This window comes from Pinus tabuliformis, chromosome 3_1 (genome assembly GCF_031772625.1).
Source record: "Pinus tabuliformis cultivar Carrire ecotype Pingquan chromosome 3_1, CPIR1, whole genome shotgun sequence".
NCBI lineage: Eukaryota > Viridiplantae > Streptophyta > Pinopsida > Pinales > Pinaceae > Pinus > Pinus tabuliformis.
Window position 1 is genome coordinate 731,475,951 of NC_142301.1, and position 15,982 is coordinate 731,491,932.

Sequence of the window (15,982 nt, forward strand, 5' to 3'; positions counted from 1 at the left end):
AATAAACAAAAATTTCTGATCCGTCTGCCCTCTTCGCAAAGAGGATATGGTATTATAAAAGTTCTGATAAATATTTACAAAATAAGAAAAACAATAACATCAAAAAAAATTCCTGTCCCTTGCAATGTTGCTTCAAATAGATTCAGGGTCTGTGATAGTGTTGATAGATGGCCCCATCCTTTTCCTTGCAAATCAACCAAGTGTCGTCATCCCTGAGCGCTGCTTCTTTGGATAAGTGGTCAGCAACGGAGTTCCACTCCCTGTAAATATGATGACAAGTGAAAGAGTCAAAAGATGTGATAAGTCTATGAATCTCATCCAGAATATGCTTCAATGTATATGCATTGCAGATGTGTTTTTTGTTGATCCAGTTAACAACCAGTTTTGAGTCACCATATAGTTGCAGATTTGTGCATTGTTTATATAAAGCATATTGGATGAGGTATTTAGCAGTTACAAGCTCGGCAAAATTATTTGTTCCCCTGCCCAAACCAATTTGGATTTTAAAAGAATGTGTAACTGATAAATGCAAAACTGCTCCACCTCCACAACCCAATTCCTGTGTTGATCCATCAATGTAGGCCCATGGTATGGAGGAGTTTATGACCTTTGTCTCGATATTTATATGCTAGTTTTGAGTGGTATCTTCTGGAATCGAGTGGTACTCCGCTAAAGTTCTGTTTAGTATGGACGGCCAATAGGGGGACTTTTGCTGAAAAATGATTTGATTCCTGGCTATCCATAGTGCCCAGCAAATGAGCAGAGGTATATTCCTTTCCTTTCCTTTGGTATCATTCCACCAATTATTCCATGCATCCTTTAAGTTGTTGTCGTGCCATCTACAGTGAATGGAGAGCGATGCAATAAATCTGTTCTATAGCTCTTGCGAGGTGGGACAGACCAGAAAGAGGTGTTATGTGTCTTCATTGTTGTTTTTGCATAGGTGTCACCAATATGGCCCTAAGAAAGATCGTTTCATTAGATTTGCTCCTGTTGGGACCTTGTTGTTTAGTATAGACCACAGAAGCAGCATCGTTCTTGGGGCTGCTTTTAATTTCCATAATAGATTCCACCATGGCTTAGAGGCTGGTAGCTTGAGGGGTTCTAATAGCACTAGATATCCGATCTTGGGGGCATAATATCCATGTTTAGCAAGGGCCCATATGAGCTCATCATCTCCCTTAGAGATCCTGATATGGGCCTCAATTACTAAAGATATGTAGTCTCTCCAGTCTTGTCGCTAGGGCAGGGGAATATTAAGAGCTAATCCAGATCTCCAGGCTTGCTGTGTCAGAGAGGATCGACCATTATCCACAACATGACATATATGAGTAATGCCTTGTTATGCTAGATGAAATATCAGCTCTTCTGGGAGTCTGTGTGCATTGCCACAACCTACCCAAGGATCTTCTCCTATGCGCACTAGGGAACCCGATCGAATTCTCCATGTTAATTCATTTCTTATCAGGTCCATAGCTTTTGTTACTGCCTTCCAGATGATTGATATGTTCCCGCTAGATCGGTGGCCTTGTCTAATCCATTCAAGTGGGTTTGAAGGGCTGATATATTTTGAAGTGACAACCTTCGTCCAAAGACTGCAGTTATTGAGTAGCTGCCAACCCAAATTTGCTGCAAGTGCTTTGGAGAAGGTGTCCAATCTATTGATTACCCAACCACCCCATCGTTTAGGCAGTGCCAGAGATTCCCATCTTGTCCAGGAAAAAATTCTCCCTATCTGTTTCCCCTTCCATAGAAAGTGACAGCAGATATTTTGCAGCCTATCCAGAATGCCCCTGGGAATCCAGGCTAAGGTCATCCAATATACAGGCATTGCTTCTAAAATGGCTTTGATCAGTACCAGCCTGCCTGCTCTGGATAGGTATTTATGATACCATATGTTCAAATGCTTTTCTACCTTAGTAATGAGCCAGATCCAATCTGTAATTTTGTAGCCAAACGGCTTCAGTCGGTAGCCCAGATATCTTAGGCCTTCCTCTATAGGATAGGTAATGAAGGGGAATCTCCTTAGGGCGAATTGTAATTTGTTTTGGAAGAATCTGGATGCTGTTAAATTGGATTTGGATTCGTTCAGCACCATCCCCGTGGCCATTTGAAAGGTACCCATGGCTTGGTGGAGAGCAGTGAGATCGCCGAGGCCACCATTGAGGAATATGAGAACATCATCCACAAAGAGAAAATGAGTCAATATAGCTGAGTCAGTGATTTTGATGCCCCTGATTCTCCCTTGTCTGTGTTCTTCTCCTATAATTCTACTTAGGCCCTCCATGATGAGAAGGAACAGTAGTGGGGATAGGGGGCATCCCTGCCTGAGTCCCCTTTCAGCATGAAAAAAGGGGGATGCCAATCCATTTATGAGAACACTATAAGGAACATTGATTATACAACTCATGATCCACTTAATGAAAGTAAAAGGAAATCCTAGATGAGTTAAAAGGATTCAGAGGTATAGCTAGTTGACTCTATCAAAGGCTTTAGATAGGTCTATCTTTAGTATCATTCCTTTTAATTTCTTGAGCTGAACAGAATGAAAGTGTTCTTAAGTAGTACCAATCGCCTTATGAATCTGCTTATTGTGTAGAAAGGCAAATTGTTCATGGGAAATGTGGAGGGACAGGATTGGCTTTATTCGATTGGCTATGATCTTGGCTATGATTTTGTATATGCAGTTGCATAAGGATATAGGCCTGAAGTCATCAAAGGAGGAGGGCTTATCAGCTTTGGGGATGAGAGCTATAAAAGTGGATTTAAGGCCTCCCGGTATCCTTCCGCTCCTTCTGCTTTCCTCTATGATTCACAGGAGGTATGTTCCCAAAACCTCAAAGAAGGTGATGTAGAATTCCACTGTCCAACCATCCGGCCCCAAACTTTTGTCCTTCTTTAGCCACTTCAGTGTGTCTTCGAGCTCTTCTAGTGAAAATTTTCGCGAGAGTTCCTGTTGCGCATTACTTCTGCTAGGGTAGCATTGGGTGGAGCCTTATATATATTTTGGAAGTGTGTACATGCCAGTGCAGCCAACTCTTTGAAGGATTAAATTGATCGTCCCTGTGTATCTTTGAGCTCCCATATAGTATTAATGGCCTTCCTCCCATTGGCATGTTTATGATAGAATTTAGTATTGTCATCCCCCTCCTTCAGCCAGATGGCTCGGCTTCGGAGTCGCCAACTCTCTTCTCTGTCTCTTAAGATTTGGGTTCTCTTCAGCAGAGATGCGAAGTATTTTCTCCTTTGCTCCTGAGATATTATAATACCTCCCGAGTCCTACTCAAAAGTATAGACATCTTCCTCTGTTGTTATGAGAATCAGCTCTTCTGCTTCCTTTTTCTTCATTGCCCACATCTTGGAAAAGGACTTTAGCTCCTTCATATTGTGCAAGAAGTCATGCATGAGGTTTCCAGTTGAGCTTGGGGGGTTTTCCTTCCAAAAATCGGTCACCAATTTAATGTATTCCACATCCCGTAGCCATGTGGAATTAAATTTGAATGGGGCCTTTGGTTTGTCTATTACATCTTGCAGCTCTAGGTAGATAGGTCGATGATCCGATAGGCTACCTGTGCTCACCCATTGTTTAATATGGGATCCCCTATTGACAAGGTATTCTTTTGTGAGAAATATGTCGAGCTGTCTGGCTAGGCTTGCTTCCCCTTTTCTATTGCTCCTCCAGGTGGGTTGCAATTTGGCTGAGGGGATGTCAATAAAGCTATGGGTCTCCAGGAGGTTTTCAAAGAAGACAGACAATGCATCCACTTGCGCTTGGTTGCCCCAGGATTCCGCATATCCCAAGGAGAAATTTAGGTCCCCCCCTAAGATGATGTTTTCTTGTTGCAGGAGGGTTGAATTAAACAAAGTTCTCCAAAAAACAGCTCTGTCCTGACAAGGACCATATACATTAAAGATCCTGTATTTCGTTTCAAGAGTGGGGGAGTAGATGTCTACACCTAAGTACCCCCGACCTCCCAAAAACGTCAAAGTCTTGATGGTACGGTTGCATATGCCCAGGGTTAAACCCCCAGATCTGCCCATGGCATCAAGGGAGTGGAAAGTCCAGCCTTGTAGCCAAAATTCAAGTAAGTGGGAGATGGAACTCGTTGGACCAAGGGTTTCTTGAAGGAATATAATGTCTACAGGCTCTGTGGCAAATAGACGCTTTAGGGCTAGTTTTTTATCTGGGCTAGCCATCCCGTGATAGTTAAAGGAGAGCAACTTCATGGAGCAGGGGAGAGAGGGGTTTTCTCTGCTCTAAGGGCCCAGTTGATGGTTTTCTATTTGCCAGATGCGATCTCCTCCCTGGCCTGATGCTTGGCTTTGGATAGATGGGAGGGGTGCCCCCAGGGTTTGGGAGGAGGGGGGAAAGAGTCTACCTCGAAACCTATAATGTCAAGGCCCTGAGATTGCATTCGGGAGCGAAGGGGGTAACAGGATTCCGGGAGTGAGGGGATAGGTAATGAGGAAGAGGGTGCATCGGAGAGGGAGGGCTAAGGGAAGGTATATGCAGGAGGGGGAGGTGCTATAGGGCAGTTTTGAACGATTGGGAGCTGATAGAAGAGCCAGGGAGAATGAGAGAGGGGGAAATTAAGGGGAGCGACCGAAGAGTCCGTAGTCTAGTCATGCAGAGGAGGGGAAGGCAATACAGGAGAAACAAAAGTTGTATAAGCAGATGAGAGAGGAGAATTTGACATACCCGTGGAGTGAGCGTCCCCTATAGCCGCCTGAGCTCTTGTCAGAGGTGGGGAGGGAGGCCGAAGTGGAGCTTTCCCACGCTTCTTCCTTGATTCTTTCTCGTGCGCCTTATCTGCTTCAGCGGGACATGTTGTGACAGATCTTCCACTTCCATAGCTGGTTGAGGTTGGTCTCGAGGGGTATGGGCTTCCTGGTCTTTGTCCTCTGATTGATGACCATTCTTGTTAATCAGGGGGTAGTCCTTATATACATGTTCGACCTTATGGCACCTGCGGCATCTGTAAGGTATGCCTTCATAGTCCAGTGGCTGCTTCCAGGTGAATGATCTCCACTGAATGGTAATGAATTCTTGTAGCCCTCCCCTGGTATCCATATGTACCAGAATTCTAGCAAAAGCCATCTTGCCAGTAGATAAATAAGATTTATCAAATTCCATATATGTGCCTATTGAGTTCCCAATGCGACGGAAAATGTCTTTGGACCAGAAGTGTAACGGGAGCCCTGGTAATCTGACCCAGATCGGGCCAACGCCTAGCTGCTCTGTATCCAGGTCAAAAAGTGGAGACCAATGCTTCAGGAGGACTGGGGCATGCTCAAAATGCCAGTAGGACGATAGGACCCAGTTCGTGTGATCTGGCCTGGAGAATCGAAGGGCAAACCACCCTTTCACAAACGTCTGTACTGAGGGCAGGTCGGCTAAATGATGCCCCCAGACCTCTGAGACCCATGTTTTTAGGCGTGCTGCAGTGTAGTTCCGTCCCCGAATTCTTCCAACTAGCACCCTGTCTGCGAAGTCCATAGTATCACCGAGTCGAATATCCTCCTTGAGCCTGAGAAAGGTGTCGACGACTTTGGTCCGGAAGCACTTAGTCTTCTTGCAAGCCCTTGCTTTAGTAGTTGAGTCTCGTCAATGGTCAGAGGTGTGCTCCGATACGGGAGGGTTCTCGGGGGAAGGGATGAGTTGACAGGGAGGGCTTCCGCTAAGGGGGGCATATTGGTGAAACTGCCAGAAGGGGGAGAGGATGAGCATAGCGTAATCAGAGGGACCGTAGAGGAAGATGGAATGGGAGGAGTGGAGGGGAAAACGGACAGAGGGGGTTGGGAGATGTGACCAGGGGTAGGGGATAGAGGGTTAGGGTTAAGGCACCCCGATGCAAACCCTAGGGATGATGGAGACGGCGGGGGAGTGGAGACGGACGGCTAGTTGGAGAGTCGTCCGGCAAGATCACCTGGTGGTCAGATGGACTTGAGAGGGAGGGGAGGCCGAAGATAGTCTCATGCAGCTCGTTGCTAAACGAAAGCGACCCTAGCTTAGCTGATCGCGGGGTCATCCAGATAGATCCCTCCGCCAAGGGTTCTTCCGAGTAATCCACTAGATCGAGGTCCATCACTGTTAGGTAACAAGAGTTGCCAGCTACCTGTGGTAGCCACCAAGGGAGAGAGCAGCAAGTAGAAAAAACGGGTGATGAAACCAGGGGTCAAAGCATCAAACCGTGAAGCAAGTAAAGGCAGGCTCAGTAAAACCGTGTAAAAAAACAAGTTACGAAGGTGAGGGTATATTATAATGTTTCCCTATACCAAGGGAGACATGTACTCGCATAGTACAGCTAACCGCGCCATCGTGCTTCAGAGACACAATAGCTACCCGAACTCCCCTGCCATTACCAAGTCCGATATTCCAAGAATGATATTAGTTACATTCTTCAACAATATAATAATAATAATTATATATAAAAAGAATGAAATTTATTTTAAAATTATGTATATATTTTTTATTTTTTTAATTAAATTAATGGACATAGATCAATTTTAAGTATGGATTTAACATGAGTTGAAAAAAAATCAAATTTCTTCAAGTATAAGTTTTTTTTAGAGCATAAAAAATAATGTGTAATTTTCATTATTTCAATTGTATTTTTGAATGTTATAGAGATTACATAACTTAAAAGTGTAAGTCGAAAAACTATTTGTCGGATCTTAACAAAAAAAATATATACTTAAAAAATGATTAAATTGTAAAATACTAAGACGATTTCAAATTTTTTAACCATAATTCTTTTTCAATAGATTTATATGATATATACATATTTTTTTAAAACATTATATAAAATATTTTACACAACATGTGCTTTGAGTAATTTAATTACCCCACATTAAAATGATTTTTTGTTATTAATATATTTTTAAATATACTTCAATATTGATTCATTGCATTGGTGAATACATAGTCTTCGAAGATGGTTATGATTCTTCGGTCCTCTATTTGTGTGCACCAACTAATGTCTAGTTGTTCCAAAACTCAAGTAACAAAATAGAAATGGCGACATTTCCAAGAAAGGGCATCGAATTCATATGACTTCCAAATTTCCAACAACATCACTCGCACATCTTTTAAATTTGTAAAGAGAGAATATTTTTTTATTTAATAAAAATGTTTTATAATATTAAATAACACAAAACTCTCCAACCCAAGCGCCACGAATAAATCCCACTGTTGAATGCATGTGCATAAGGTCTGCCAAACTTTCAAATGCAAGCGCCACAAGGTGAGCCCACTGTGCACAACCTATGCATGAGCAGAAAGTGTTGACATACCTTGTCCCAGGTGTGACACACCCAACTATCTGTCTTTTCTCTACCATAAGATATTGTTGGTCCTAGATTTATGTTGGGGCGCAATATCGATCTTTTTCAAGATCCTAGATCCCAATGACTCGTTCCCTAGGTCACACAATGGGTCTTCGTGTGATATTCCACTAGTCTATTCGACTCTACTTTAGGAATGAGGGTAATGTTCTTATTACAACAAAAACGCAAAAAAGTGTTGGATTACAAAGAGAAACCTTCTAGTTTAGTGGCTGCTTGCTACTGGAAATTTGTCGTTGCAACATTTGGTTATCATTGAGGTAGGATAACTAATGGAAAACTACGTTGGTGAATGGTCACAACAATGGAAGCGAAGGAGATAAGAAACACAAGGGACGATCACTAGGTGTTGAGCAATTTTCTAAGATGACACTTGAGGGACCAGGAATAAGTTATGTGTTTGGTAGAGGATTGAATCACTTATTTGGATTTTCATCTTATTCAAGCTTGGTCAACTTTGTGTGTCTTGGCTAGTGCTCTAGGAATTTGGCTCCGTCCACCACCCCTACCTCTTGCTCCCTCCAATGTCGTTGCCTCTCGCTCCCTCCAATTCCTTAGACAACTTGGAACCCTCTTCTTCAAGCCCCCTAGATTTGATCTCTCAAGTAGCAAATTTTCCCAGTCTTAAGGATTTGGGGTCTTCATAAAGGAGGGACAACAACTCTGGAAAACCAATCTCATCAGGATTGAGGTGAAGCAGAGGACCACTCATAGCAAGATACCAACGACAAACAATCCAATGGAAGAGACACCACAACAAGATGCCAACACCAACACTAACACTAGAGGAACATGGGAAAGACTATCATGGCTACTGAAAGGTAAGGACGATCCCTTCATGTAATTCTTGGCTTGACTTGGATCACTATAAATCAATAGGAAAAGCCTTTCGAGGCTCTATTTTTCTGTTTCTTTTTTTGCATGCTTGTTTGGTTTCTTAATGAAAAAAATTGGTCTCATGACACTCGGAGACCACTTGGTTTACCACCTAAAGGTAGATGGTCATCCCCAAGCTAACTCCCAATTAAATATATTTTTTATTTCCTAAACATGTTTAATTTGGACACAAACAGTTAATGTTTCTACATGCTTGTAGTCTATGTAAATTCTCAATAATCTAATGAAGTCTCATTTACCAAAAAAATTGTTATGGTTACAGCTAATGAAGAAATGAAGACTTAGTAAAATGCAAGGCATGGTAAAACCAGAAAAAAGGAAGCTTGTTTGACTTAGTAAAATGCAAGGCATGGTAAAACCAGAAAAAAGGAAGCTTGTTTGACTTAGTAAAATGCAAGGCATGGTAAAACCAGAAAAAAGGAAGCAAAACAAGCGCCCAAAAGGATAAATGTGATTAAAGAAGAAGAAATAGGGCGAGGCGAGTAGTGAATAAACACACATACTATGAAGAAAACAATAACAAACCGATTTAATTGAAAATATAAGGTGGAAAATGCACAAAATAATGATCTAAGATAAATCTCACTATCTCCTTGTAAAACGTACATATACGTGTATGAACGTTCGTCGATGAGAAATTTTTAAACAATTTTAATTTCAATTTCAACTCATATATTATAAAAAAAAAATTACACAAACTTCGACCTTTATTTCATATTAATTTGTTATCATTTGAAATCCATGACTCTTTTTAAATCTGTTGATGGGAAAGGCAGAGTGACTCCGTAGCTTAGCCGAGATATGTTTTTTGATATATTAAAATGCTTCGCGCCAAATAAAGCCCTGCAAAATTCAAACTCGATTTGAACGATATAGTCGTCGTGACTCGTATGAATGGAAAGCAACAATCCCAAAGAACCGTTATCCACATAATTTCGAGTCCATAGAATCTTTGATCTCCTTCAAATATTTTTAATAGTAATTATATGAATATTTTTAATAATAATTATATATTATAAGTTTGAAATTTGTTTTAAAATTATATATATATATATATATATATATATATTTAGTTTTTTAAGTAAAAAAAATAAATAATTAGTATAGATTTATTTTAAGCATTAATTTAAGATAAATTGAGAGGGACCAAATTTCTTTAAATGTAAATTTTTTTTAGAGTGCAAAAAACAATGTGTATTTTTATTATTTAAATTATATTTTTGAATGCTATCAATAATACATAACTTCAATTTGTATAGGCTTCCGGACACTAATTCTGGACTTTAACCCTCTTTCCATGAAATCTGTGGCTACACTAATATGGGTAGGGCTCCCAAACTTATCTTTCCAATGGATTCGACCAGGCGTTTTGGAACAAATCGGTAATTAGTTGAGCTGCCACATCAAAGCAAACATTGAAAGATTGGATTCAGGTTTCATCACATTCGTTGGTATATGTGTTGAATTGGATCTCACTAAAGCACTCCAAGATAATATTATTCTCAAGTGGGAGGGAAAGCAATTCTCTCAGCCATTGGACTATTGAAACACAGCTCACCAACTAGGGCACTTGCAGAAGGCTTTCCCTTCATCAAAGGGGTCGTCTGGCTCCCAAGAGCAAAGAAAACCAATAGAAGTTGGTGTGACCAGAAAACCGTTTCAAGTGGTAAGAACTCAACATCCCTCGCCCCGTCTGCTTCTCAAGATCATAGTCAATTGTGGCACCACCCCATTCCTCAAGTTCGTTGCCAATTATGGCACCACCCGATTTCTCAGCAAAGGAGAATTTTCAAGCTTAGAATAAGGAAACAACATTAGCAATAATTGTGTCCACAAGTAGCGTGCAAAAAACACACCCATGACTCTGAACCTCTCTCTGACCATTCAGACAGTGATAAAGACATAAGACGTTATATGAAAGTGATGGAGCTCTCAAAAGAACGAAGATAAAGTCTGCTTCTCACCTGTAAATGATAAAATTATTGGTTAAGTAGACCTTCTAATATGTAACACCAGAAATGTTATCGTTTTCGCAATCTGATGTAATTTGCTTTCTTGAATTAATAAAAATTAATTAAAAAATAAATAAAATTGCTGTTTCGTTGACTCATAAGGAAATTCAAGGTAAGAAATATTTTGCATGGGCATCAGAACCAGTGAGAATGAGTGGAACTGTGAGTGGGGTGCCGTATATAAAAGGAGTGTAGGAATAAATAAACACATGGATGGCTGGAAGTTGTCTATTTATAAATTTGGTTTCCCCATTCGAATGGTGGCTGCGGAGTCAAACACTGCGTTGTTTTTTTCCTGTATATATAAATGTGCTTCACTGTTGGTAATAATAGCTGAAGTGAATAACAATATTTACTTCTATTTTTAGAAGTCAAGGAAGATAATAACAATATTTACTTCTATTTTTAGAAGTCAAGGAAGATAATGGGTTATATAGTCAAACATGTGTTTTACATAATCAGACATATTACAGCACTAACTTGAAAAAAAGACAACAGACAATCCCACCACACAACTTGCACTGTACCAATCTCGTAACCACACAACTTGCACTGTACCAATCTCGTAATAATAGCTTAAGTGCATCAACAATATTTACTTGTAAAAGACAACAGACAATCCCACCACACAACTTGCACTGTACCAATCTCGTAATAATAGCCTAAGTGCATCAACAATATTTACTTGTTATTTTTAAAAATCAAGGAAGATAATTGGTGATATAGTCAAACATGTGTTTTACATAATCAGACATATTACATCACTAACTTGAAAAAGATGTCGAAGAAGACAACCGATAATCCGACCACACAACTTGCAAAACAGTGCAGATATGATCTATATTCATTATTTCTAGAAATCTAAGTAGATAATTGGTTACATAATCAAACATTTATCTTACATAAGTAAACATATCACATCACTAATTTAAAAAATGCAGAAAAAGACAATAAACAATCCCACCAAACAACTCGGAACATGGTACAGATATTATCTATAATCATTATTTCTAAAAATCTAAGTAAATAATTGGTTAGAGAGTCAAACATATATTTTACTTAAGCAAACATATCACATCACTAACTTGAAAAAAAAAGCAGAAAAAGATAAAAGACCATATCCACCACACAACCTAAACAGTGCAGACGTAATCGATGCAGTCCATGCTGAGCCTATGCTTTAAAAAGGAAAAATCTAAATGATCTACGTCGTTTTCTGAAGTGCCGAGTCCGTGCCTTACAAAGAAACTCCAAACGTTTTACGATTATTTTTTTTAAAGACAACCATCACGGTATCCGCTTAGTCAAATTCAATGTTGCTTACATAAGTGCTGAGCTTGTGTCGCATGGAGGAAGAGTTTCAACAATTTACCTTTTTTAAATTGAAATTTGTATTTTTATGTTAATTTACCTTTTTAAAATTGGAACTTGTATTTTTATGTTAATTTACCTTTTTAGGCAATGGCCAGGGACTATAGTAATCAATTATGCCCATCTTAGCATTACTTCACCTGTTTGTTAATCCCACTGATCACGATATAACTAAAATTTCTTGACAAAGACCGATTTGCCATCCAAAGTTAACCAAAATTTCTTGACAAAGACCGATTGGCCATCCAAAGTTTTTCGGTACAGATTTATTTTCCTTCTTATTTGGCCACTTCTCGAGACCGAAGATCAAAACCATATGTTATAATTAGTAATTCGTTTCGTATTTTCAAACTAGTAAATACTAGCTAAATTAATGCTAGCATTAGTGGAGCATATTAAATGCCATTTTTGTTTCACCGGCATACATGGCAAGTTTAATATGTTTCCTTTCCTAGCTTTCCTTTTTGACGTCTGGATCTTTCCGACACTGCCATTTGGGCCTTGGCCCTTTGTAACACTTATGTGGTGCTGGGATCTCCAGAGCTGGGTTTAATACCTTGTTGCTGAGGATACCTGATCTCTGATCTCTGCTGCACTGACGTTGTGGGTGATCTGCTAAAGTTCTGGCCTGAGTTTTGCTGCGCTGTGGGTGATCTGTTGAAGTTCTGGCCTGAGTTCTGCTGAAGTCCTCCCTCTGCTGGGCCTGAGTTCAAAGCGGATGTCTATTAGGTATTTTGCATTCACTCTGCAATTCTCCATAACTCCATAATCAATTTATATTATAATCAATAATCAATTTGTATCCCTGTAGCATCGACAATAATTTTAGCTTAATAAAGCCCAGGAATATGATGCTACAACGATTTTAGGTCAATTGTTTTGAGCAAAGCCCAGGAATATTGTCACCATTCAGACTTCAAAGCTGGTTTCGGACTGAATTAGTATGAAAATGAATTTTAATAGTGCTACCACAACTAACCATATCATCTATTGAGTTCTATTGAGTTCTATGTTTGGCTAATGGTTATCACGTTGTTTGAATTATATGGGGAAGGAAAGAAAGTGATTCTAACTATGTTCTAATTCCCTACACTTGGTTGGAACTTAAGGTGTGGGTCTGCCCCGGTAATTGCCCTCGCCTTTAGTTCACTTACGGACTAGAATTTAGGCTATAAAAATTGGGCACTAAATCAATTGAAAGGAAGCAGGCAGATTTCCTATTTGTTACTACGGCTACTTCATCGACTGAATAAACAGACTCTATTGAATAAGCTACCAATAGAAACTACTTACAAGTGTGCTTCGAAGTAATCTTCGGAGTTGTCAGAGTTCCAAGAGAAAGGCACTCGGAGATGGTATCGGGGCATAAATTCATATATAATGTAATGGACGGTCTTGACCTGCCTGAGAGAGGGGAGAACCACCTTACTGGATTCCTTCTGTCAACACCCCACCGCAAGATCAATTCCCTTCGAATCGAGAGGGTTTCTGCACACAATAAAATAAAATTATTGCTCATTGTTTCCTCAAAGAAGTAACAGAGATACCCTTCAAATTGTCTTCTTTGCTCGCCATATATCACTCATTCCTTAAGAAACACGCCCGCCTAAAAATATCCAGCCAAGTATGAATCTGAGTTCTTGGAAATCGAATTAGTTAGTTGTGGTTCCCGTTGTCTATCCCCCATTATCAGTCGCCCTTCGCTCGTTTTAGTAGTGCATTGCTTTGCCCAGAACACTAATTAGAGGCATGCCAATCAAACACAACTTTGATCCAGGACCAAGTATGCACAGTGCTAACGGACGGAACGACCTCTAGAGAATCAATTAACCTATTCTATAAAAAAATGACTCTCTTAACTTGGTATTTATTATCTTTTCACGAAATGAGATATGTGAACCTGAAGCAACACCGAGCTTGGGAGTTTTAGTTGAACAGGAGCGGAGCCTCGTATTGCTCCTTAGCCTCTGCGCCTTCTCAACAAGTATTTCTTTCAGAACCTCTTGTACGTACTCTGGTTACATTCATGAGATCATGCTTTGAGATGAAAACCCAACCACGAATTGTGCTTCGAGCCTGGTGATCTAGAATTCATGAAAAACCCCCAGTTAGAACTCTATAGCCATCGCGTCGTCATTCCAAACGAGGTCACGAACCCAAGGATAATGCCCTATTACTGGAAATTAGAACTGTGAAACCGAGAGGATCTCCTACTATCTGGGCTCTTTCATCTGGCTATAAATGGTTTTAAGCCCCATCCAGTCCTCTACTTATTGTGGTCATTTTGGCACTTAAAAAACCTTACACAACTCATAACGTCATTTTCCCTGGTCCGATGTGCAACGCCAAATTGAAACCTTCATTCGCAATTTTCCTTTGCAGTACCAACAAACGTGAAAATCGGAAACACGACCTTTATAAGCCTTTACATGTTCCTTCTAGGGCTTTGCTTTGCTTCAGACGAGATTGGGTATTGAACGAGGAAGGGTTTTGAAGGTTATAGAGAATATTATCACAACATATCAGGTTGGTTCATCTCAGGTTGGTTCGTTAAAGGATAGGATAATAGGCCATAAAGAGACATGTGCCATACATGCAGGTGGGTCACACATATGGCACTGTGCATGGTGATCATGGCGACAAGTAAAATGGGGCCTGCGACAAGTGCAATGGTAAACTAATGATCATGGCGACAAGTAAAATGGGGCCCGCGACAAGTGGAATGGTAAACTAATGATCATGGCGACAAGTAAAATGGGGCCAGCGACAAGTGGAATGGTAAACTAAATACGCCATGACAATATATATATGATTACTGCTTTTGGTGCTTTACTCGAGCGATAGTTTTATCCTTGGGAATTTTGGTGATTACTTCTGTCTCTAGGGACTTTTGTGATTTGTAAATATGAAGCTGATGGGCATATTGAACATCTTCTGTATTTCCCCATCTTCGACTACACTCTGTTTTTCTGTGGGAAGACGATACCTTCAAAGACCAGACTCTCAGATCTCGGAGCACACACAGCTTCTACAGGGGCAGTCTACAAGTGCAGTTGTAGAGGTTCGAACTTCTGACCTGCTGAGAGCTAGGAATGTCCAACCCACTAAAACTGAAGAACAGGTCATAACATTAAGGCAAAACCCAGAGGTGAGAATCATGTGGTTTCAATGTTCATTTATGTCCACTTTGGTATTAATCATATGTTTTCATAGGTCTGCTTATCAATTCTGTGAAATCATAGAATATATCATACACACACTTTTGTTAAGTCAGAGTATGCAATCATTGTATATATGCTCTTTATGATTTTTGCATATATTATCTTCTTTTATGTTGTGCAGGTGGTGGTGTTGAGAGTCTCATTGCACTACGTTGGCTGTGCCAGAAAAGTCAGTAAACACATATCAAAAATGGAAGGTGACACTTTTTCAGCCTGCTTGCTTAATATTGTATGTTATCTGTCAATAGATACCCCAACATCATATATGTAAGCAATTTTTGTGACGGAATACACAAACTCTGGTGTCCAACTGTGTCAGGTGTGACAGCATTTGCTATAGATCTGGAGAAAAAGGAGGTCACAGTGATGGGTAACATATCACCCATTGGAGTTTTGGAAAGTGTTTGCAAAGTTAAAAATGCTGAGTTTTGGCCTTAGGAGAAGTTAAGCTAAAAGGCTACAACAACATTTCTGTAATCTAACAGTCTGCATAACTAAAATTTTGTCCTTTAGCCTTCCAGCTTTTTAGAAGTTGCAGATATAACTTCACTATTTGTGTTCCTGCAGGCTTTTGCAAATAGCCTGTTCTTACATTTTTAAAAAATTGCAGTTCACAGCGTTCTCATGTTGATGTCCTACATCATTTCAAAGGGGACAAGAACAGGAATATGAGCATGGACGAGTCCTTTGTGGATGTCCTTGACCATTTGACAGAAAGTAGAAGTGCAAGTCTAGAAGAGTCTAGTTTTCTTCTGAAGGGTGATTTTCTTGAGAAGGAAGGTCAATTATCAAAACTTAGTTACTTTCACGAAAAAGGATTAATATAATATGTGGTTGTGCATTTATATTTTCCAGGAATACCCATGATTTCTCTGCACTGTATGACTGCAAAGAGGCTGTCACTAAGAGCTGATCATTTCTGAACAGAGCTTGAAATGTTCCAGGTTGCATTTCTATTGTCTGTGTTATAAATCTATCATTTTATAATTGCAGAAGTTAGAGAGAAAATATATATATGTTGGGCATTATTTCTGAGTTGTACACAGTACTGGAATATATCTTAAATGGGCTGCATTAATAAATTTCAGTGGTTTTATGTTATGCATAATAGATAGTGTCATTTCAGCTGCGGGCCAG

General features: G+C 39.9%; 1 protein-coding gene across 1 annotated transcript; it reads left to right on the forward strand.

Moving 5' to 3' along the window:
• The first annotated feature begins 14,330 nt into the window (after positions 1-14,330).
• On the forward strand, positions 14,331-15,982 carry LOC149189399 (uncharacterized). Its single transcript, XM_089413202.1, has 2 exons — positions 14,331-14,772; positions 14,967-15,982. Exons 1-2 carry the CDS (start codon positions 14,530-14,532, stop codon positions 15,114-15,116), a joined length of 393 nt encoding a protein of 130 aa, XP_089269328.1. The 5' UTR covers positions 14,331-14,529; the 3' UTR covers positions 15,117-15,982.

Bases quoted from the DNA above. Each gene is read 5' to 3' on its own strand.
- LOC149189399 (XM_089413202.1), top strand. From the start codon at position 14,530: ATGAAGCTGATGGGCATATTGAACATCTTCTGTATTTCCCCATCTTCG. The intron at 14,773-14,966 runs GTGAGAATCATG...TATGTTGTGCAG, and splicing joins CATTAAGGCAAAACCCAGAG to GTGGTGGTGTTGAGAGTCTC.